The sequence below is a fragment of the Crocodylus siamensis genome, chromosome 2 (genome assembly GCF_052110815.1).
Source record: "Crocodylus siamensis isolate JL-2025a chromosome 2, ASM5211081v1, whole genome shotgun sequence".
NCBI lineage: Eukaryota > Metazoa > Chordata > Crocodylia > Crocodylidae > Crocodylus > Crocodylus siamensis.
In genome coordinates this window covers 251,957,669-251,982,104 of record NC_143396.1, presented here as the reverse complement: position 1 = coordinate 251,982,104, position 24,436 = coordinate 251,957,669, and the positions used below count along the sequence as shown (strand labels likewise).

General features: G+C 40.3%; 1 protein-coding gene across 1 annotated transcript in view; it reads left to right on the top strand.

Moving 5' to 3' along the window:
- SEC23A (SEC23 homolog A, COPII component) overlaps positions 1 to 18,687 on the top strand; it is a 53,057-nt gene extending 34,370 nt beyond the window's left edge. Inside the window, exons 14-20 of the mRNA XM_090033642.1 lie at positions 11 to 164; positions 829 to 906; positions 6,430 to 6,591; positions 7,865 to 7,951; positions 8,670 to 8,825; positions 10,293 to 10,358; positions 17,196 to 18,687. Coding sequence (XP_089889768.1) covers positions 11 to 164; positions 829 to 906; positions 6,430 to 6,591; positions 7,865 to 7,951; positions 8,670 to 8,825; positions 10,293 to 10,358; positions 17,196 to 17,285 — 793 coding nt within the window. The 3' untranslated portion in view covers positions 17,286 to 18,687. The remainder of the gene's footprint in view (positions 1 to 10; positions 165 to 828; positions 907 to 6,429; positions 6,592 to 7,864; positions 7,952 to 8,669; positions 8,826 to 10,292; positions 10,359 to 17,195) is intronic.
- Positions 18,688 to 24,436: the final 5,749 nt, after the last annotated feature.

Here is a 24,436-nt window from a genome sequence, read left to right as displayed (position 1 = left end):
TCTTTTGCAGCTGGGCAGATGCACAGACACAGATCCAAAACATAGCTGCTTCTTTTGACCAAGAAGCAGCTGCTATTCTTATGGCTAGATTGGCAGTTTATAGGGCAGAGACAGAAGAAGGCCCTGATGTGCTTAGGTGGCTGGACAGGCAACTCATACGACTGGTAAGATAACTGTGTCCATATTTATTAAATCAATTAATAAGTTTACCTTATTAAATGACTTGTATTCAATGGTTATCTTAAACTATTATGTAAAGAGAAACAAAATACTTATCTATGCAGAATGTAGAATTAATCAAGATTTTCAATTTAAATAATTAAAATAAAATTAGCACACAGTCACTACTGTGAGGCTTCCAACTGTTAAGGGGTTAGAATAAGATTAAAGATCTGGTTTAGGTGAAGTCGGAATTTAAGTCTTTTCTTCTGTGTGCTGTGTGTGTGCAATTTTAAATATTTATTTTTTAAAAACATCTTTGACTGTCTTGAGTACTGTGAATTTTCCCTTGTTACTTCCTTATAAGATTAATTATCTATTAATCTCTTCCATAAGTATGGAAGTGATTGTTCTAAGCAACTTTTTTTATCTGAATTGATATTTTTTCTGTAATTGTGTAACATTTAAAAAAGCACATACTACAATGTGATATGGAAGGAAATTACTACTTGCCAACAACATTTTTTCATGCTTCGTTCTAATGTCTATTTTTACTGTAAAGGTTCAACACTTCAAATTTGATATGTATTAGAAAAAATTGAAAAAAGTTCTAATGATATAACCAAAGTTGTTGTGTTAACTTATACTTCTATTTTCCTTTTATTTAAGTGTCAGAAATTTGGAGAATACCACAAGGATGATCCAAGTTCCTTTAGGTTTTCAGAAACTTTTTCACTTTATCCACAGGTGAGTAGAAGGAAGGTATTAGAAGTGGACACCTTCTACATAAGGAAGTAAGCAAGTGAATGATTATGGATAAAGAATGGATGTAAAAGGCAGTCTGGTATGAGGCAAATAGAGCTTTTGACTGGGAATCAGAGTTGGAAGACCAGGTCTATTTCCAGCTTTTCACAAACTTGCATGTGATTTTGCTATTTAAGCTTCTTGTCTTGTTTCCTTTTTGGATCTTCTTTCCATATATATCTGCAGTGCTTACCATAATGGGGTCCTAGTATAATAGGGGTCTTTATCTTACTTGAAAGTTGAAGTACTCATCATCATTGGCTATCTCTCGCAGTCAAGGATGATTGTTTTCCATGACTGTCTTATCTGTGGATCTGAAGATGGTTGACAAGGTCTATCCAGGATCAACAGACTGTTGCAGCTCTGCAACATGTTTCCATGCAGGGTGGGTGGCTATGGGTTCTTGCTGTTTCTCCTGCTTCTGCTTTTTCAGCTCCTTTTGTCATTGTAAAGTTTCAAAGTACTGAGATCCTTGCAGCAGACTCTTCCTTCATTTAGGGCAGTCCTGAGCGACAGTCTCCCATGAGTTGATGTAAATGTTGCATTTTTTCAAGTTGGCCTTGAGGTTGTCCTTGAAACACTTTCTTTGCCCTCCTCTTCAGCATATGCCTTGTTTTATTCTCCCATCTCAGTCTTGCTTCGTGAATCTGGAGTCAGACATCTGGATGATGTGGCTGGCCCAGCAAGTTGATGGCAGATGCTCATTTCTTCAATGCCCTTGGTGTTTGCTTGCAGGAGGATACCAGCATTGATGCATCTGTCTTCCCACTGGATTTTAAAGATCTTCCATAGGCAGCATTGATGGTACTTCTCCAGTGGCTTCAGTGTCTCCTGCGTGTTGTTCACATCTCAATTCTGTACAGTCAGGTGGGGTTCATGACTACTTGATAAACCATGAGTTTGGTTTTGAATATGATGCTGAGATCTTCAAACACCTGTTTCCTCAGGCATCCAAAGGCTGCATTTACACTTTTGAAGGCTGTTGGATTTCTTCATCGATGTCAGTCTTCTGCAAGAGATGACTTCTGAGGTACAGGAAATATTCAGCATTCTCCAGAATCTTACTGGGAATCTGAATTACTGGAACTTGGAACTGCTCATTAAGAGCTTGTTGATAGAAGACCTTAGTCTTCTGAATATTAAGCATTAGTCCCATATTCTTGTATGTCTTGGTAAAGACATTGGTAAAGCCTGAAGGTATGCTTGCAAGTGAGCACAAAGTACAGCATCAAGATACTGGAGATCAGGAATTGAGGTTGGGGTGGGCTTGGTTTTGGCTTGGAGTCAGCTGAGATTAAACAGCTTACTATTCAGCTGGTAGTTTAACTTCATTCTGGCTGGAAGCTTGTTGGTGGTCAAATGTAGCATTGCAATATGGAATATTGAGAAGAGTGTTGGAGCTATGATGCAGCCTTGCTCAACTCCTATCTTAATCTCAAAGGAATCTGTGATAAATTGGTTGTTGAGAACTACCTCTTGCATTATGGAGCAGGCAAAGAATGGTGACAGATTTCAGTGGGCATCTGTACTTCAGAAGGATCCTCACAGCCCTTCTCAGTTGACAGTTGAAGGCTTTTGTGAGGTCAAAGAAGGCCAGGTACAGAGGTTTATGTTGTTCTCAACGTTTTTCCAATATCTGGCAAGCAGTGACGATCATGTCAGTTTTGACTCTTGATGCCCTAAGCCCAGACTGAGATTCTGGGAGGAGCTCTTCAGCAAGTGGAAGGAGGCAGTTCAGGAAGGTTCTTGCAATTCTCTTTCTTGTAGACAGCAAGGTGATCCCTTTGTATTTTCCACACCTCAGACTTGTCTCCTTTCTTGAAGATTGTCATAATCATGGTGTCTCTGAGGTTGTTTGGGATTTCCTCATCATTCCAGATCCATAAGATGAGGGTGTGAAACTATGTTGCAATTTTTTCTCCCTCCTGCTTGAAGATTTCAGCAGGGATTCCATCAGCCTTATTGTTCTTCATCTCCTTGATGGCTTTCCTCATGTTGTCAAGGTTTGGAGGGATTCCAAGATCTTCTCTGACTGGGTGTTGTGGGATGGAGTTGAGAACACTTTCATCAACAACAGAGTCACAATTGAAAAGCTCTTCAAAATGCTCTTTCCAATGGGTGCTGATGGTTCCTCATTCCTTGATCAGGTGTCCTCTGTCCTGAGGTCTCAAGAGTTGGTCTCTGAGTGCTCAGATCATAAATGGCTTTGGTGGTGCTGAAAAAAACATGCATATCATGGATGCCAGTGATATGTTGAATCTCCTTTGCCGATGTTGTTCTGCCAAGCACAAAAGGCCTTGTGCTTGCAGTCAACATACTCTTGGATTTCCCAGTCATTCTTATTAAGCCAGTCTTGTTGTTTCCTGGTAGAGAATTCAAGTTTATTTTTGCAGGTGCTGCTGCTGCTGAACTTAAAGGTACCCCAAGTGCTGCTGGCATTCTCTTGTTGATTGGAATTTGCCAGTTTTCCATTGAGAGAACTGGTGGAAGAAATCTTGCTAGATTGGGTCCTTGAGTCCTTTGACATTGATCTTCCATCAGCATTACTTCTGCTGCAGCCATCATGTAGGAGCCAGTTTGAATGACATAAGCAAGTAGATGAATCTGTTATCTATTCAGCGGTTGTCAGCTACTAACATAACTCGGATGATGTGGATATCTTTGCGCTCCTGGGCATGAAGAATAAAGTGGTCAGTCAAGTGCCAATGCTTAGCTTATGGATGTTGCCATGATGTCTCAGGCCTGTTTTTCTGGCAGAACAGGATGGTGGTGGGGTTGGGTCCATGTTCCGTGCATTTGGTCAAGAGGAGGATATTGTTGGAGTTGACCTTTCCCATTCCTTCCTTACTGAAGGAAGGACTGAACCTGTTCAACTTCCCCAAGAGAAGGCTGAGGGAGGATCTAGTGGCCTGTTACAAACTAGTCAGAGGGAACCAGCAGGCATTGGGGGAGTGCCTGTTCCCCCGAGCACTACCAGGAGTGACTAAAAATAGCTGTCACAAGCTGGCAGAGGGTAAATTCAGCTTTTCAGAGGGTAAAATCAGGAGGTGCTACTTCACTGTCAGGGCAGCTAGGATCTGGAACCAACTTCCAAGAGAAGTGGTTCTGGCTCCTACCCTGGGGGTCTTTAAGAGGAGGCTAGATGAAAACCTTGCTGAGGTCGTTTGACCGCAGTACTTTTTCCTGCCAAGGCAGGGGGTCGGACTTGATCTGCTCAGGTCCCTTCTGACCCTACAGACTATGAAACTATGATGGTTCTGTTCTGAAGTTTTGAGTTCCCTCTGACTTTGGCATTGAAATCACTGAGAAGAATGAGTCTGTTTCCTTCTGGAACACCAGAAAGGGCTTGTTTAAGGTTGGTATAGAATTCCTCCTTGCTTTTGTTGGTGGCATCAAGAGTTGGGGCATACACACTGATGACAGTGGCATATTGATCTAAGACATAGTCATGTGGTGCTTATTAATTCCAATAGGGAATTCACTGTGTTGGTTTGAGTTTATTCTTGATGGCAAAACCAACTCCATAAAGCTAGTGTTTTCCTTCGTGTTTGCCCTTCCAGAATAGTATATAACTGCCTCCTTGTTCTTTGAGTTGCCTACCTTCCATTCTCTGGGTCTCACTCTGCGTAGCGATGTCAGTGTTGCATTGCCTAGTTTTTGAGCCATGATTGTAGTGTGGTGCTCTGGGCATTCACTATTAGGATTGTCCATGAGAATCCTGATATTCCAGGTCCCAAATTGAATGCGTCTTCATTGATTTCAACTGCAAGTAAAGGTGATCCCACTGGATGCAGTAATCCAATCAGGAAAAAGGTAGTCGGCCCCCTTCTCCCCACGTGGCATGAGCAGAGAAAATCTTGAAGAGGGCTGCTCAGTTGCAGTTATAGTTGCCGAATTGCACTCCTGATTACCTCATCCAAGTGCTAGATGACCTTGTAACTGCTGCCTTCATGCCAGGTCATGACTGTGAGCTTCCAGACTTCTCAGTCCTGCTCCTGTTGTCACTAGCTGCTCATGAAAGGTCTTGAAAAATGTATTGGAAAAGCTGTTGCATGGAATATGCCTGTACATGATTTTTTTTATTGTGGAGAAGCTGCTGCAAATCAGTTTCCATGTGGTTCTTGACAAAACAGGACCTTGGTCCAGTGGCAAGGAGGTTAAAATGATTTGAGATCTCAGTTGAGATCTTTATTTGCCTTTGCAACCATTGATATTCTAGCATCTTTTTCTACCCGCTCCACCGTTGAGGACTTGTAGACCCATAGTTTTGGGTTGGGAAGGCTTATTAAAATGTCAGCCTGTACTCTCCATGTCACCATGACCGTTGATGGTGTCAAGGTACTAATGTAATACAAATAATAATAAATCAGTTTTGGGAAAAGTTTGTACAATAAATTAAAATAGGATAATTTATAGTCAAAATGAACTTAATCCTATAAAATTTGGACCTAAAATAATTTTTATTTACCACTTAAAGTGGTAAACTAATAAGACAAAAGACTTCACTGATGTTTTGTTAGGTAAATGTCATTGAAATTAAGACTGCTTGCAGATGTTTAAAAAACAAAACACAGTGCTTTACTTTAAACTCCATGCACTCCTGCGCCGAGTCCAGCACATGCCCAGAAGAGGCAGTACATTAGTTGGATCTGGCTCTTCTGATGCCTGTATAGATCGGGTGCTTTAGTGGGGCTTTATGGTGCTTTTATCTAAGAGCTGATTGACACTGCTTTAGATAAACGCCCCAGAGCCCTGCTCATGTGCCCGATCTATACAGATGCTGTGGAGGCAGGCTGAAGTACCACGCTGCTTCTTCCAGTAATGCGTGGTTTATTTTGTTTTTGTTTTTTTTAATGTCTGCAAGCAGCCTAAAGAAATTGTGCATTTATTGGTAATCTGTTTCAGATCACCTGAAAAACCCTGTGGCGTCTTTTTATACACCTCAGTGGAACTTCAGTTTAAATTGCTTGTCTGAACATAAAAATTCTAGTGAAAGATTGGTTTAGCACAAAGGAGATTTGAATTTTCAAATTTGCACTACAAGGTCCAAATTTACTGATCTTAAAAACTATATTCCTTTTGATTGTAAAGCTACTGTTAACTCATGCTTGTGTATTTAAAATTGTATGCAAACTCCTAGAAACTGTAGAGTCAATTTACAAACATGATAGTGTAGTAAATATTTTAAGAGTATTAGAGCATGCTGTTTTATGTGTAAATATTGGCAGTTAAACTTTACGCTTGCTAGAAGCGGCTGTGTGTGCTTATCTATTTTGAGAGTGACCTTTATGTTTAAAAAGAAGCATTCAAAGGAGGTACATGGAGGAGTTAGAAATATTAAAGATTTGAAATTCAGTTTGGAGTGGTATGCTTCTGAGGTGGCATTAGCTAGTACCGGTTATTCTGAAACAAATTTTTTCCTTCTGTTTTGTGCTAATCAGTTCTTGGACTTCTTTTGTTTTGCAGTTTATGTTTCACTTAAGGAGGTCTCCTTTCCTGCAAGTTTTTAACAACAGTCCTGATGAGAGTTCATACTATCGTCATCATTTTATGCGTCAAGATCTAACACAGTCACTTATCATGATTCAGCCAATCCTCTATGCTTATTCTTTCAATGGACCTCCAGAGGTATGGTTATATATAAAGTAACGATGGGGCAAAACAACACTATGTAATGGGATTAAATTGGCGGGTATATTATGTGTGTTCTCATAAATATTAGAACAAACACTTATTTATTACCCATTGTGCAAGCATTTGCATTTGTGCATATGCATTATATAAAGTGAACTATGAACAAGACAGGGCATGAATGCACCCACCTGAATTCTGATTGTATCTCAGTAGTCTTAAGAGCAAAACTTGCTTGGTTACATGACAACATTTCAAACTAAGACACATGGAATAAAGATCTGGCTCTTTTGCAGTCAGTGAGGCTCTTGCTTTTGTCTTCGTTTGCACTAGGACTTAACTCCTTTTGTAAATCAGTTTTTTCAAGTTTCACCTTTTAATAAATCTTGAAAAAATTTGCATATTTATCAGAAACAACATGGTTTATGTTTCAATATAAAACCAAAACTCTTTCCCTTCCTTCTTGTTAGTTTTATCTGATTGACTGCTACAGAAAAGATCACTTTTATCACTTTATTATCACAACATACAGAAACTTTAGTTTAGTTATGGATCAAGGTCCTATTATACAAGGTGTTATACAGATGCAAAACAAAAATTGATATCTGTAAACATCCCAGCATTTACAGCCTCAGTATGAAACAAGGTAGGTATAGATACAGAGATGAGAGAATACAAACAAACAAACAAGGTGGTATTGTCAGCATGATAGGCAGAGTTCATGGGTGACCATGATCCTGTAGCTGAGACTGGTGTTTCTAGTGACAGCAGGAGAAGGGAGGGAGAGGAAGGGGTATAAGTGTGCGGTTAGGAATGATGGCAGAAGAGAGTGGGGTATGTGGGAAGGGGTGGCATGAATGAAGGTGGCTAGCACTGGGGAAATAATAGCAGAGGTGAGATGGCACAGGAATGTGCAGAAGTGGGATTGGGATTTGTGCTGGAGGGAGAGGGTGAATTGAGGAAGAGCAGAGGATCAGATAAGAATTTTAGATTGTGAACATAAAAAGGAAGGGGAAATCAGAGTAAGGGCAAGAAGGATGGATACTCTGATGCAGAACAGGTGTGTGGTGAGAGCCATGGGCAAACAGTGGTGGGCAAGATTACTTTTCCTTCTCCTACCCTCAGACCTCCTCCACCATCATTTCAAAATTGCACAGTGAAAGCGATTGCAGCAAGTATCCTGTTTCTGAGCTAGAGTTTTACAGGCTTTTAATATATCTGAGCATACTCTTTTGCCATATTCAGGTGAGGCACTTATTCTTTGTTTCAGCCTGTTCTTCTTGATAGCAGCAGCATTTTGGCAGATCGTATTCTTCTTATGGACACCTTTTTCCAAATCCTTATCTATCATGGAGAGGTAAGATCCAATAATTTTAAGTAAACTTCTTGCTTTTTGTAGGAATGTCCTGTTACTAGTTCAGGCCTGTACTTTCTAAACACTTTCTTGAATGCATGACTTCATATGTATACATTATTAAACTTGATTGGACTACTTGCAGGTATACGATCAAATGCATATATGTACAGGATCATGGTCTACCATAGCATTATACAGCGGCGTGTGGCATTACTTGCTATTTCCATTGAAAATCCTTGGAGCTTGGGGTTCATTTGTTTTAATATGCACTGAGTTAATGTTTGATCTAGATGGTGTTAGCACTTTTAAAAATATAGATAAACTTCTGCATAGAGCAGCATATTTTTTTTTGCAGTTTGGGATACATTTTTACACTTAATATGTATTTCTGCTGTGCCATGGGGTGAGTATGAGAGATGCTTGGAGACAAGATTGGTCTCTGACCTCCAGAGTTTCTCATTTAGCAAAGCAAAGGTTGACTAACAGAGATAGGGAATGGATTTAAGCAGCACAAGGACTATGGTACCAAAAGATTTGTATTATTTGCTTTCATTACATACACATCTTGTCAGATCTTGTGCTTAGAGATATTTCTTCAATAAGTTATATATAGGCACAAACCAGTCTGGCAGGAGGAAAGGAGTTGTGATATAAAGTTTCAGTAATGAAAATCCTGCTGATGAGTGATGACTTTATTCTGCATTTTTTTTTTTTTTAGACCATAGCTCAGTGGCGAAAGTCAGGCTACCAGGACATGCCAGAATATGAAAACTTTCGTCATCTGTTGCAAGCTCCAGTAGATGATGCCCAGGAAATTCTCCATTCCAGATTCCCAATGCCCCGGTACATTGATACAGAGCATGGAGGCAGTCAGGTACAGTAAGTTGTATTGTTAATCAGAAGAAATAATGTGTCAGCAGTGTGCAAATAATCCTGTAAGCTTTTGTTTCATTATAAAAACATATTTTACTTGGTGAGATGTTGAAATTATGACTGAACAGCTGGGAGTATGACAGAACTAAATCCAAAAGTAGCCAATGCTTACTGCTAATTTCACCTTTGCCATCACCATGTTTGGAGCCCCATAGTCCAGATCTGGGCCAGGGGTCAATGTGAGTTTGACACCTTTAGGTTCATATATCAGTCATACAAAGAGCACTAATTTAAACTGACTTAAGCTTCCCTATTACCCATACAAGACCATCCTGCTCTCAGTTGTTTTAACCGTATGAATTTACATTATGTAGAGCACATGGGCACATGTTGGCACTTCATTAAGGTTAATTTCATTGTTACTCAGAGAGCTTGACTCTGAAATTAAAAACATTGAGATGGGCTAGAATAGGGGTAGGCAACCTCTTCCAGCCTCAGGCTAGAATGACCCACCTTGACCCACAGGTGGACAGACACCAGGACCCTCCTGCTACCACCACTTGTTCCTTCAGTGTTCCCTGGGAGAGTGGCTGCAGGAGTGCCACTAAAGCCCTGTGTCCGCAGGCTGGGTCCAAAGACACTGCAGACTTTAGGGACATTTTTACATGTGGTCTGGGAGGCTTGCAGGGACGCTTTAATTAGTGAGTCACACTAATTAAAAGTGCCCAAGTGTCACATGTATCACATGAACAGCAAGTATCACATGCATCACAAGAGCAAGCTTTAGTTCAAAGCACCCCGCTGCCATTTTTCAGCATAGGGATGCTGATGCATACGACGTTAGAGTCTGCTGGAACACGTTAATTTTTGCTCTCCAGCTGACTTGATTAATGGAATCTGATATGATGCACTGGATTTCCAGCACATTGGAGCAGGGTTCTTGCACATGTATAGGAGCCCTAGGTTCCTGCCCCTGGGCTAGAAGGATTAACTGCTCATTGCATGTGTTGAGCAGTTTTCAGTTGCCAAACAAATCCATTATATGTTGCTTATTCTGTACTGCAGATCCTTGGAGCCTCAGTTATGGTCTAGCTTCCTTTGGGCTGTACAAAAGTAGGTCAAAAAGGCTGGGCCAATGCACCAAAGAGCTTAACCAGACACCAGTTAATTTTGTTGGGTATTGACACTTTTTAAATAATATGTTTCATGTTTTATTTGACTAGTTTTGCATGTCCCACTACTTTGAAAATTTGTCAATATTCATTTGTTGTAGTTTATAAAATCCAGGCACCTTAACATTTTGTTTTATTTTTGGATGCCTTTCCACCGCCTCTTGCCAAAAAAAAAAAATCTAAAGTGATAAATGTATGTTGTTGGATTTCAGGTAATCGAGGTAGTTTTCTGGGAATTTAGAAATGTTTTTATTCTAGTTGAATGATTTTTTTCCAATTGTTTTCTGTGTTTCAAGGCCCGCTTCCTGCTTTCTAAAGTCAATCCTTCTCAGACTCATAACAACATGTATGCCTGGGGACAGGTAAGTCTTTAAGACATTAGGTTAAGCTTATCCGAATGGTGAATATTCTTGAAGGAATATTTCTTTATGTCCAGAGCTTTCCAGCTTCAGAAACAACATGAAACATTGTTCTGTATAGTGGACATCATTTCAAGCATTAAGACAACATGAGAAAAACATACAGTATTCCTTCATACTGCACAAAGGTAGTAAGATTAAAGAGAAGGTGCCTGATTACTACTTTATCCCTCCTAAAAATAGTTCAGTTTGCTTGTAAACTTCTGTTACGCTTCAGCTGAAATGTCCTCCTAAGTCAAGTGCTTTCTTCGCATTCCTTACAGTGAGAAGAAAGCTGATTTGAGGACATTTAATCCCTGTGCAAAGAATTTTTTATACTGTATCCAGAAAATCAGTCTTAGTAATATAGCTTAGAAATTGTATAGAATGGGGACTGCTCCTTCAGGTCATATTTTTTGAAAATATCATCTGTCAGCTAATAGATTCTGAGGTTGAACTTTATTTACAAGGGCTGGGGAGTGCATCATTGTCCTGTCTCCAGAAGGCAAGCTAATGTAAATGTACAGGAGTTCAGGAATTAGGGTTGTCTGCAGCGATTTATTTTCCTGACTCTGCTGCAGCTCTGGCTAGTGTGCACCCCCCTCATCTGTTCTTGACTAGTTTTGAATGTCATACACAAAAATAAATATAGCTGTGGTAAATGTGAGCTCAAGGGTAATTTCTTAAAGAAGTGTACTCATTTTGGGTATATATACACACGTATTGGGGTCTAGATAGCAGATGTGTTGCCAAGTAATTTGATGAAAGGTTTATTCGTTTTAAAGCATTACAAGATGGAACTGATCAGAAATTCTTTGACAATGTTAATTTGTTGAAACTTTTCACATAAATTTGTCAGTTTTAACTTTCGTCAATTTTCTGGCCAAATCCAAAGAGACCCACTATGGAATAGCAAATTGTGGCCACCTGACATGTGGAAGACCCAGGTTCAAGTCTCTGGTTTGAACTAAGCATTATACTTTAACCCTGGGTCTCTTCCTGCCTCTTCCTCCTCCCAAAAAGTGTCAAAAGTTGAGTTTATCTTGATTATGGCATGGAAACATTTTTGAAATTTAAATTTTTCATGGGACAATTTTCATGAAATGCTGCCCCAAATTTATAATGGAAATAGGGGGGAAAAAAGAATTAAAAAACTAAACAGCATTTCATGCTAGGCAAAGTAGATTCTTCTGTGATCTAGCAGAGCAGAGACAAGCTTCAGTAATACTGAAAAAGACTGTTGCAAAGTAAATGTAGAATTATGTTCCTACATGATTGGCATATGATTTGTGTGCTGTATGTCTGGTGCTCAACCTTCTGGCTTTGTGGACCACATGAATGGGATGGGACCAGTTTGGGCTGGATCCAGTGGACAGACTCAGTCCATGGACCGGATCCAGTATGGGGCGCAGGGATGTGCAGGGACAGTCTGTAGGTGTAACCCCATGTGCTGACCAGGCTTCAGGTACCAGATCTGGCTTCAGTGCAGCCTTGGCTGCCAGTGGAATCCAGCACATAGGGCTGTGTCATTTGGCTCCTGGATCTCCCCATGAGTTTGTAAATGTGGTGATGGAGGAGTAGTGGCAGGATTAATGGATGCAGCTTCCTGACCTGTGGCAAGTAACATTGCCACCAGTGCCCATGCCCAGTTTCTGGACCTGTCAGGAGCCCCATGGCTGGATGGCCCTTCTCTTACGTGAACTTCTGCAAGATCAGTTTTTGGTAACTTGTGTACACACCCAAGTACAAGTGGTCTGCTTCTAGGTCATTCAGTGATGTAGGACATGTTTACAATTTTCAAATAAATTTTAAACTGAATTTATTTTGCTCCTGATCTTTTCCTCCACTGTTTGGTTATTTTATATTGTTCTGGCTGACCCACAAATTGATTACAACCGCTCATAAAATTTGTTGCTTCAGATTTGACCTGAAGAGGGCAGTAGTACACCACTAAAGCTGAGTTTCAGGAGGTGATGATTTCATCAAGATGATAATTCATGTAGTTTACTCTTTAATATGATACCATAAGTAACGTTTTTCAGACTTTGACATATATCTGCAAATATGCCAGATGTGGACATTATACTTCTACCAGTATAAGTGATCAGAAACTACTCTGTACCCACAACAGAACAGAAGTTTGGCATATGTAGACTGGTTTAAAAATGGTGGAACCCAGTCTAAGATTTGCCTCCTGCCCCAACAAAGGGCAAACGTGTATTCTGTTTGCTGCTGATCTAAACTATGTCTATTCCTAGCCATAGTGTATCTTAAAAGTTATCATAACATAAATATCTTAACATGTCAGTGTAATGTTCCTTATATTGCTTTGAAGGTATATTTTCACGTTAAAGTATTGAAATAACTTGCACTGAACTTGGACACAAAATAACAAGCTACCTGCTTTCAGTTTCATTCTTTTTTTTTGTGGTGACTGGGGTTTTTATGGTTGAAGTCTTGACCAGCGTCCAGTATTCAGTGCCCTGTAGTACTAGGATTTTAAATGAACAGAACAGCAAAGCTTCATGTTGTCTATAACAAAACCAGCCATTTTTCATGTACTTCTCAGACTCCTATATGAAACCTTGCTAGTTTTCATTTTGATAGACTCCAGAATTTTCAACAGCAAAATGCTGGCTTTGCTCTTTACTTGAACTATTCATAGTTTCCTATATTCTCTATAAAGGTTTTGTAACTACATAGTGGAGAGTTTATTGAATGATGTGCTCTCCTCCAGTGTATAAGTTGTGGAATCCTCCCTCAGTCGCACATGAGCACTTCCCATGATGATGTGACATCATAACTTGTCTTAAAATTGCAAATTTACTGGACAACATGCTTAGCAATAGATAGTTTCAGAATGTTTTGATAACATTAAAGGTACATCATGATGAGCGCACACATGCACAGGCATGTATTTCCTGTGAGACAAATGTGTGTTGCTGTTTGTCCCTGGGTGTGTCACTGCATGTGCGCTCCAATGTGCAGCAAAGCGACCTGGCTGGGGAGGCTGGGGCCAGCACCTAATGCTGGTGCCAGCAACCTTATGTGGTGTCTTGGGACTTCCTGGGACAGCAGCAGTGCCGAGCTGGCCACTCGGAGTTTGGCCAGCAGCCAGAATCTCCCTTTCTGGTGGCACACACTGTTGCTGCATGCACCATGCCACTTTTTCCAGTGTTGGTTGTTTTTGTTTTTGTTTTGTTTTGTTTTTGACACTGGGATCTCCCCTACTGCACTGCTAATTTGCAGCACAGCAAATGGATGCATGTGCACTGCATGTGGTTTGCAGTGTCTCAAACTGCTTTGAGACACTGCAAACCGCACGTGCGCACTTGTTAGGATGCATCCTAAGAATAAACCACATAAATTGATCAGTGGACTTCCGTAGGGATCAATTCTTGTGCCTTTGTTGTTTAATTCATTCATGACTAATTGGGCACCTCCTCAAGAAAATTCATATATGTTGATGACATAGCTGATTGCCTGAGGTGTGGTATCATGCAGATCCAATAGAGTTCCATTAAATGCACATAGCGGGCATTCAGAGATGATGTGATTCAAAGTCTGAAAAGGGGGCCACGGTCACAGTTCACAACAGCCCTTGTTATTCAATAATCTTGTTTCTCCAGAGCAGAAATACTTGCATCTGTTTTGAATACTTTAGATACGTACTATAAACAATACCTCTGGCTAAACTCTAGGAAAACCAAAGTGTCTGCATTTCACTTGAACAATAAACACACTAATTATCAACCCATTATTGTTTTCAGAAATCAGCTTCTATATTATAACGATACTCCTAAATATTTAGGAATCATCCTAGATAGAACACTGTCCTATAAAAATCACTTAGCTATGACAGCAGCTAAGTTAATAACCTGTAATAATTTGCTTCAGAAACTCGCTGGGACTTCTTGGGGGCCTGATGCTGATGCACTGAGAACAACAGCCTTAGCACTGGTCTACCTTTGGCAGATTACTGTGCCTCAGACTGGTTAAACAGTGCTCACACTGATAAGGTTGACATACAACTCGACTAAGTAATATGAATCATCACAGGAACAATCTGATCCACTCCTCTTCAGTGCCTCCCTATTCTTAATAACATACATCCTCCCCCATTAAGGAAAATTGCCTTAACTAAATTGTGGACTAAAAAAAATAACCTGCAGCTGCCTATACAGGAAGGTCTCTTAAACCCTCTGCATCCAAGATTCAAATCTAGACATCCCACTTGGAGAACAGCAGTTCTACTTAAGCAAGACTCATTTAACATCCAAGGTGCTTGGATGCAGGAGTGACTCAATTCACCCCCTAATACAGAAATTATTATTACAAATCCTACTGTTAGATCAGCTGGCTTTGATCTCCCTAGACATCTTTGGTTTTCTCTAAACCAAATCAGGACAGAACACAACAGATATGAATTTCTGATCCATTGATGGGGCTGGACTAGTTCACTAAACTGCAGCTGTGGCCCTCTTTTCAAACTTTGAATCATATCACCTCTGAATGCCCTCTGTGTACATTTAATGGAACTCTGTTGGATCTGCATGATACCACACCTGAGGCGATCAGCTGGCTGAAAAATTTGGACATAAAATTGTGAATAAGTTTCTCTTTGTTTTGTGATCACTGTATTATCATACACTAAATAAAAATTTCCCATGAGGCCAAGTTTATGGAACTTGGTTATTTATAATCCTGTTGTTTCTTATACAAATAGAGGAGAGTTCAGGCCATTTCACTAATGCTCACCAGTGAGCAAGGCTAGAGCCAGAATACTATTATTTTCACCCTGATACCAACAGTTGTAGAGGTAGTATTGTTCAATGTATTGTCTGTGGTGGGGTTTTAGCCAGGAAATCTTGGTCACTAATCCTAGCTCTGCTGTTCCCCAGTTTGTGGCTTTTGGTCAGTTAAAAAAAAAAAAAAAAAAAAAGTTCTACTGATTTTTGAGTTCTGTACACCAGAGGTTGTCAACTGGGGGTATGCTCTAGGGGTGCTTTGTAAGATCCCAGGGGATGCGTGGGGACAGCACCACCATCCCACACTACTGCACAGGAGCCAGGCTGGGGCATGGTGAGAGCAGGGCTGTACAGTTGCTGCGCTATCGCTGCTCCACTGCTTGCCATGCTCCCACTCTGCATCTGGCTGCTTGCTACCCTTCTCCCCACCACCGGCTCGGTGTCCGGCTGCTCACCACCCCTCTGAGGGGGTACACTTACTAAAAAGGGGGCTGTCAGGGGTACACTTATGAAAAAAAGTTTGAAATTCCCTTCCCTGGGGGTACAGACGGGCGGGCGGGGACAGAGTGCCTCCATGCACCATCCCGCACTGCTACTCCATGGCTGGCCGCCAGGGGTACACTGATCCAAAAAGGTTGAAAACCCCTGCCCTGCACCTATGTCCTGATCTTGAGAGGTTGTGTGAATGCTCATAGAGACCGCTGGTTTCATTTGGAGCAGTGGATGCTCTCAGTTTCTAAAAAATAAGACTTTAAAATGCTATATTGGGCATACAAAGATAGGCACCCAAAATTAATGATCACTTTTAGAAATGTCTCTGTTCTGTTCCCTTGCTCCCTTTCCCCCATCACCCTTTTATTATTCCTAATACTAATATTATTGCTGTGATTAGGAGTCCCAGTAGTCCTGGTTTAAGACCCCATTGTGTTGAGGTGCTGTTCAAATTCTGAAAAGATCACCCCTGCACCAGTCTAAATATAAAACAACTGAGGTACACAAGGAGATGATGAGACAGTATTGGTCAGTGTGATTGGTAGCGGTATCAACATTCTGGGTGGCTACCATTGTCAAATTTTTGCCAGACATCAATGCAAAGGAGAGTTTTTTATGGAGGCATTTGAAGCAGATATCCGTAGGGAGTTCCTCTACTTATCCGTAAAATGGCAATAAGGGCAATGATCTGCTTTATAAGCATTCCTGGGAGGGTTGGTTGGTTGGTTAATTAATGTTTATGGAACTGCCAAGTCTGTTGTTATTTCTTCACAGGTTTTGACTCTGTCAGGAAAATTGAATAGTCTACAGACTTTTTTTCCCCCCAGATGCTGGGTTTGTGGCTTCGTGCTGGGTAGATTTAATACAAGAACAAATTGTGCGCGTTTAAAAAAATTGGGGGGAGGTGCAGGAGAGACTGCATTTTTTTTAGATCCCTGATTGTGCAGTATATGATGTTTAGATGTCTTTTCTGCAGTCCTTAGAATTGGTACATAATTTCAGGTAGCAACTGACCTAGCAACTTTTGAAGTCATGGAAAGCCTCTCAGAGACTTCACTGAGCCATTTGGATCAGGTTCTTAGTGGCTTATTATTTTCCATTTCCCAGTTGATATTTTGATAGTTAATTTGGGAGTAGTAGTAACTTGTACTTCTCTGCTTCTTTATTTGCCTTGTTGCACTAAGATAGAAACAATAAGTGAATATGGTATGAAAGATGTTGTTTGTTCCCTTTTTAAATTCTATATTCAACATTTGGCAATGAAAAACACCCCCAAACTCTAGACTTCCAAAATATATAAAGTTCTCTCTCAACACTGGGAATTTTTGCAGAATATATTAAAATTTAAAGGACAGTAGCTTTGGTTTTTGCCGGAGTGTATGCAAATATATGACAATGTATGCAAATTTTATAATCTACTGTTCTTTTGACAGTATATTTTGTCAATTATATGCTTGTAAAATCCTTCTAAAATATGAAACTATTAATAAATTGTTTTATTAGGCTTGATTAATATATGTTACAATCTAGTAAATCTTAACATTTTTCCTTTGTCTTGTAGGAGTCAGGAGCACCTATTCTTACAGATGATGTCAGCCTGCAGGTCTTCATGGATCATCTGAAGAAACTTGCTGTCTCTAGTGCTGCCTGAAATTCTGCAACATACTAAAGACATTGACAAGCTGAAGCCATATTTAATTTTTATTTTTCATTTACCCTTTTCATTGTCTGCAAACAGAATGCTCTGATATGCACAAGCTGCCTAACTAGATTCAAAATGGTGTTGTTTTCAAGTTAGAGCATTTGTTATCAGCAAATGTCTTAATGCAAATTGAAGTTTCTAAAAATGACATATAGGAGGTTAAATTGGAATATAATCAGAGGAAAAAGAACAAAATCTTTTTGGTTACCATGATATTATAATTACTTTAGACCATTAATGATAACTTTCTCTCTGTCTTTTTTTTTTAAATGGTTGTGTGTATGATTCTGCCTTGCACTACAAAGATGTTAAACATTACAAAGGAAATCTATAATGGGACTAGGACTTGATTGCTTGGTGCCTAGTTCTGTTTACTCATTTTGAACAGAAAGTAAACAAAAGCAGCAGCAAAAAGCATATGGAATAATACAAACTCATTGTTTTGATTTTGTCCACAGAACATTTCTTTTCTGTCATAGCCAGTCATGTGTTCATGTGTAGTTATTATTTAGAAAAAATATTTTCTTTGAAGTATTCAAATACCAATGATTTTTGGTTACAAATTATTGTATCTTATTTTTGTTTAAGTAGTTTGAATACAGTTGACAATTTTTAAAATAAGCTTTTGTCCAAAGTTTAAAGCTTAGAATCCACACATTATATCTTTGACAAAAAACATACTTATTAGTAGTATCAAGCACTACCATATATAAACAAAATTCAAAGAAGAGGACAAAAATAAATATCTGATACTTTTTAAGCTCGGTTAAAGAAAAAGCCTACGTTATAGATGTGAAGTGACTGGAAATGTAGGCTTGAGTTATTTCAGCAAGTAAAATATAATTTTTTCTAAAATATTCAAATTATTTTTTTATTATAGCCTTATATTATACTAATTCATGACACTACACATACTTTCTTGCTTCTGTTTCCCTTTGGTTATATAAACCCAGTAAGCTGCAATTCTTGTTGAAACAGTATTATATAGTATATGCTGTGATTGTAATAAATTTGATATCCAGTTTTTGCTTGATTTTTCTTGTAAATTAAGATGCATACACATTTACTGTTTTAAAGTTTACATATGGAACAGATGTTTACATTGTTAATCCTATTTTGACAGATAATTGACAAGTAGATATGTGAATTGTGGTGATGGATAAGAACAGTTTGTGCAGTGACTGAAGGAAGAGAGCAAATCTGACATAGAAATCCAATCATAAGCTCGTGAGATAGGTATGAATGTTCTCGTTTGTAAATTCTGCATTACTTGATGAAATCAGTTGTTCTGTTTCATTCTGTAATTTTCTTTTATCTAAAGGAGATACAAATAAAGCATACATTTCTCTCACTTTTGTAGTTAAGCATTGGTTCAGTAGATGTACAGCTGATAAAGGGGGTGTGGAACTAAAAATGTTGATTATAAATGTCAAAATGACTTTATTTTTGGATATATGGTTGTATAAGGCATCTAACTTCTTGCCTCTTATTTCCTGGATCATCACAGCTACAACATAACTTGATAAAACTGGTTGCAACAGAAACTTGGGTTTTCCAGTAATCAAAATTTTGTCAGAAGTAGCTGGTTTCTGCAGAAAATTTTGATATATTAAACTTAAAATCAAGTGCCTGAGACTTACAAGATTATGATAGTGATGTAACAGAATTTGAGTTGTAGTGTGGTTACTTCATGTTCATTTACTTTTCCCTGCACCCCTGCTGGAGCTGTGCAGCTGACAGCTGTACCCACACTGTTGCTGCTTCCCCTGGTCCCCATTCCTGCCCTCCAGCTATGGTGTAAGTGGAGCTCCCAGCTGGACAGTAGCTGTGCTGGTGTCAGGGAACTGGAAGCTGCTGCTGCTTCTCTCTTCCCCCTCTCCACCCCTACTCAACCTAACCACTGTGCAGTTCTGCTGCAGCCAGAAGCTGTACTCATGCTACACTCTGAAGGAAGGGAGAGGGAGAAAGGTGGGAGAAGGAAGCAATGGAGGCGTGCACACAGCTTTCAGTTCCCTGGCCCCAGTTCTTCCCCCTGTCAGCTGGAAACTGTGCCTGTATTGCAGCCTTTGGGGGGGGGGTGTGGAGAGAAATGGTAGTGGCATAGGTATAGCTTCCAGCTCCCAGCCAGGGCACAGCTCCTCGCTGCTCAGCCCCAGCGCAGGGACAGGCACAGGCAAAGCATGTAGCTCCACAGGCCAGATCCAGTGACTCTATGGATTATATATTACCCACTCTGATGTAGACTGTGACAAGACAGACTATGTGTTAATAAACTTCTTAGTTTTATGACCCAACATGGTCTTACACTTCCCATATGAAACAAATGTCTTCAGTCTTGACTTGCAGTCAAGCTGTAGAAAGAAACAATTGCCTCCCAGCCCAAAAGGCTGCTGTATGCTTCAGGGACAAAGACATCATCTTTAAGGTTCAATGGACAGTCAAATTACATCATTAAGGAAGTAACTGATGTCAACCAGTAGCTATTAACCATCAGTAGATAGTAACTATTACTAGATATTACTGATAGTAACTATCTGTGCTAGTAGATAGTAACTAGTATCACATTTTTGGCATACCAAAGGCACCTTTTTGCGGGGGGGGGAGAGGAGGGGAAGGCAGAATGAAGAAAAAAGATTTATTTCAGAGTTATGGCTACATAAAGCAGGGTCAGTTCACTCATCCTCCCTTTTCTGCTCAGGTGAAAAGCTACAGTTTTAACCCTTTCACAGTGGAATTGTCTGTAGCTCTTGACTGCTCAGCCAACAGCTGAAACTAGCTGCTGCTGAAGCAGCTCCAAGATTTGGAAAAGAGCTTAAAACTGTGGAGCTGTGAAATAGGAGCAAATAGGCCAGGAGCAGCAAACAGACAGCCAAATTACTTAAAAAAAAAAAAAAAGGTTAGCTTGATTCATGAAAACATCAAAGCCGTTAAAAAGGAGAGTCATTAATACTTGTGGAGTGAAGAGCAATTATCAGGAATTAGGTAGACTATATATGCCATGAAGTCAATTGACTCCCTCAGTTCTGCCTGAATAGACAACGCTACTGTCGGGCAGCTGGCTTTAAACTTTGGGTAGAACACAAATCAAACGGGGGTGTGACTGCATCATTGCATCCCACCCTTGATCTACCTCTGCTGGACTCCATTAATTCCTCCATGCAGCTGCTTCAAGGGACAGAAGGAAAAGAAGCAGCAGTCATTTTACAGTGTCTCCCATGGTTCTATTCTAGGCAGAAAAATCAATTTCCTTGATTGTGATATGCACTTCCATTTTGGGAAGATTATTTTTTTGGGGGGGGGGGTGAGTGTGATATCTGAGTAAATATGGTATCATCTGAGGTTAACACAACAAAACCTTAAGAATTCACTAAAGACTCAGAACATTCAGAAAACATAATTAAACTGGAGGGATAGATAAAAGACACAGCAGAGTTGCTAAAGTACAGTTGCAACAGACCAGGTTCAGGGATAGCTCCTATGGGAGCGTTCCTTTGTGGATCATAGTAAAAGACAATATGAGAAAGTTCAGTGACAGTTGCAAGGGACCTTGGGAGAAGGGCTTGTTCCCAACTACCTTTGTATGTCAGTGCCAAAATCTAATAGATATGACTGTTGTGATCTCGCTTGTACTAAGGGGCTGAGATCTAAGAATGGAGTTCCATCTGAATGCTGTCTTTACAGATGAATTCAAATTAAACAAAATATAATGTCCCACAGTTACTGAGGCCAGATGGGAGCCCCTGGTGTAATTCAGGCCATCATGGTTCTGCTGACGTGTAAAGGAAGTAGTAGTGGGCAGGCTGACTCTGCAAAGAGATACAATCCTTAACATAAACTATGGACTTCCCTTCCCTAGAAGCAGTCTGCTATAGCAGGAAGTAGTATTAGATTCTCAGAGTTTGCAGAGAATGCAAAAGGGATATTGAAAAGTTAAGCATTATGGGATGTCTGCTTGCTGCTAACAAATGAGGACTGAGGATTAGCTTGTGACATGACTGATAATTAAGACTTGGAGACAATCTAGAATGTATGTTGTAAAGGAGGGGATAAAACCTGAGATAACTAAGCTATCTACCCCGCTGTGGCTGTGAACGGAGTATCTTTATCGTGCTTTAATATCATTGACTTGAAGTTTCCACAGAAACTTAAAGGACATTTTCCAGCTGCTGTGGGAAGTAAGCTATTTATTATGAGCAAGTACTGGTCAATATTTAAAATCAATAATATGTTCCAGGGCTTCACTAAAGGAGAAAATGACGTAAGAATGATAAATTGCTGGCTATTTGTTGTCCTTGTTAGCTTCAGGATTACCTTGGCTTTTTTTTTTTTTTTTTTGGTAAAAAGGGTTTTCTGAGGTGTTCAACCTGTGGACAAATAATGGCCCTCTCACCAGGCTTAGTACACTTAGCTCTGCCTGGAGGTTTTGGAGTGACTTTTTGTTATATTTGACATTTAAAATAATATGTACCCTGAACTTTATGTAAACCTCTTCATAGGTCAGATAGACTAATGCTTCAGATGTGTATCTCAGGGAGGTGGTGATGGTGCAGTGGGGGGAGGTTGTTGAGCTCAGAGGCAGTGAGAACAAGTTGACGCTTTGCCGTGATCATGATAATGGATAAAATTCTGAAGCGAAGTGATGTCGGAATCTCAGAATGAAACAAGGCTAGAATAAAAACTGTTCCATAGGGAAACAGTGCTTTTGCCCTCAATGCTCATGTATGATGCTTGAATATTGTCCAGCTGTCAGTGTTTTAGTTTGGATGTACACATTGTGAAAGCTGGTGCTACTGATAGCATTTCTGTTTTTTTGAGGATGGCCACTCTGGGAAATAATTAGGTTTACCTTGTAGGCACTGACCTCATGAACTTAGCTTCTAACCCTTTGGAGAGGCACAAGGAACAATTTCATAACAGTCTTGCAACATATTCCTTGTGTGGTTCCTACTGTGCAGGAAAAGAAAACGTATGTACGCTGTTTGTAAACAAATAAGATTGCAGCAAAGAAATACCTATCATCAACTCTTCTGCAAGATGGAACCAATAGGTAATACCAGAAATGTTGTCTACCTGGTTGGGCAAAAAAGAGATAAAATTACACACAGTAGGCGTGTCTACACATGGTCATTTAATGCGGATTAGCCCAACGTAAACTACATTAGGGGAGCGTGTCTACACATGCATGCCCTTAATACAGCTTAAAAATGGTGATTTTAGGTCAGGTGAGCCTAAATTTGATACATGTCCAAACCAAGCATCAAATTTAAGCAGGATTAGTTAATGTGGCTAAATGCGCATGTAGACACATTACTCCACATTAATGCAAGGAATTTAATCCTGGGTCTGCCCAACCACTAGGGGGCTGGCTGGAACCCAGCCTTAGGCTCCTGGCCGGCTGCTTTCTATATAGTTTGCCACTTGTAAGCAGGTTTTTTATTGTGGGTAGGTGGGGAGGGTGGTGGAGGGGGCACTGTTTGTTGAGGGGGAAGGGATGGGGGGGTGTTGTGAAGGTAATAAAGCTTTTTTGTTTCAACCATGTGCATGTCCTGAGAATGGTGCTGGTGGGGAGCAGGGGGTATGGGGTGTGTGGGTGGTGGGGCAGATGGGCTGGAGCAGGGAGTGCAGGAGGAGGGGGTCAGTCAGGGCCTCCTGCAGCCAGTGCCCTGGCCCCTGCTGGTGGGTGTGTGGCTCTCCTGGGACCTGGGCAGGGAGGTGCCTGTTGGAGCCAGCAAGGCCAGCACCGTATCCACCAGGAGTGTGGGGTGCTGGTTGTCATTGACAAGGCCTGGGCTGGACCAGTGGCGTGGTGGGCGTTGGTGGCAGGGGCATCTCTGGAACTGGAGGCAGGGTGGGCAGAGAGGGAGTTGCCATGTGCTGCCCCTGTGCTAGGCATGTGGCTCCTGGGCAGGAAAGGGGCTGGCCAGGGATCAGAAGGTGGGGATATATTTCTAAGATGGCTGCCAACTGCTGGCAGCTGGCTCTGTTTTCAGTATGGCTTCAAAGTGCTGGCAGCTATGCGTCCAGAGGTTGGAGCTCCTGGTGGCCACAGGGGCACATGGCAGGGCTGAAGCGACCTGGGACTAAAGTTTGTCCCAAGTCCCACCATGTGTAGACAGCTGTCAAAACGCTCTAAATCAATGTTAGTTTAATGTGCATTAAATTTAAGCCTACTTAAATTCATGTGTGGACATGCCCAATGATGGGAAAACTACTGTTTATTGCCACTTTTCTGCTTCTGACTTTTCCTGTGTTAATTGGGAGAGCATTCTCTTAATAAAAATGCAGAGAAAAGTTGGTCTTAAATACTGTGGAAATTAAAAAAAAAATCTTTTAACCATTAAGAACAAAAATACTTTGGGTTTTCATTTGTATTGTTTTACATTAAGACACCAAACCACTTGAAAATGTGATTGATTTGACAATTTTAGAAGGAATAAATACCAGGAACCTTATTGTATAATCAGAATGAAATGGATGGATAAAGATAATTGCTTTTGGAATGCTCTCAGCACAGAAGCAAGACGGATAACTCTCTTTTTATGGTGGACTGCTTTTTAGACCAAATGGACATCAGCCCTTCCTGCTGTCAGTCATCTTTTCTCTCCTCCCTAGTCCTGCACTCCACTTCAGAAACTAGAAATCAACGTACCTGGATTTTATTTTTATTTCTTACAAGTTGTTTCTCTCTGCCTAATTTCAGAATCAGAACAGATAAATGTTAAACAGGATGCTGTCCTGTTCCTCTACCAAATAAGAGGCAAGTTGTTTCGCAGTCCCTTAGATAGAGCAGCAGTTTCCAATCTATGGTATGTATACCACCAGTAGTACTCAGACAGTCTGTCAGTGGTATGCATTAACAAATTTATTATAATTATATGACAAAAATTTGCTGTTGGTACTTAAGGTTGAACTGAAAAATGTACTGATGATATTTAAGGTTGTATCATTTTAAATTGGTGTTGCACAATCTGTCAGAGTTTGGGAACCGCTGCCTCAGAGGTTTGTAAAACTCAATAGATTTGAGTTGAGTTTGGCTTTTGGCATTTTTGGTTCATATAAAAGTTAAACATTACATGAAACTCAGTGAGCCTGAACAGAAC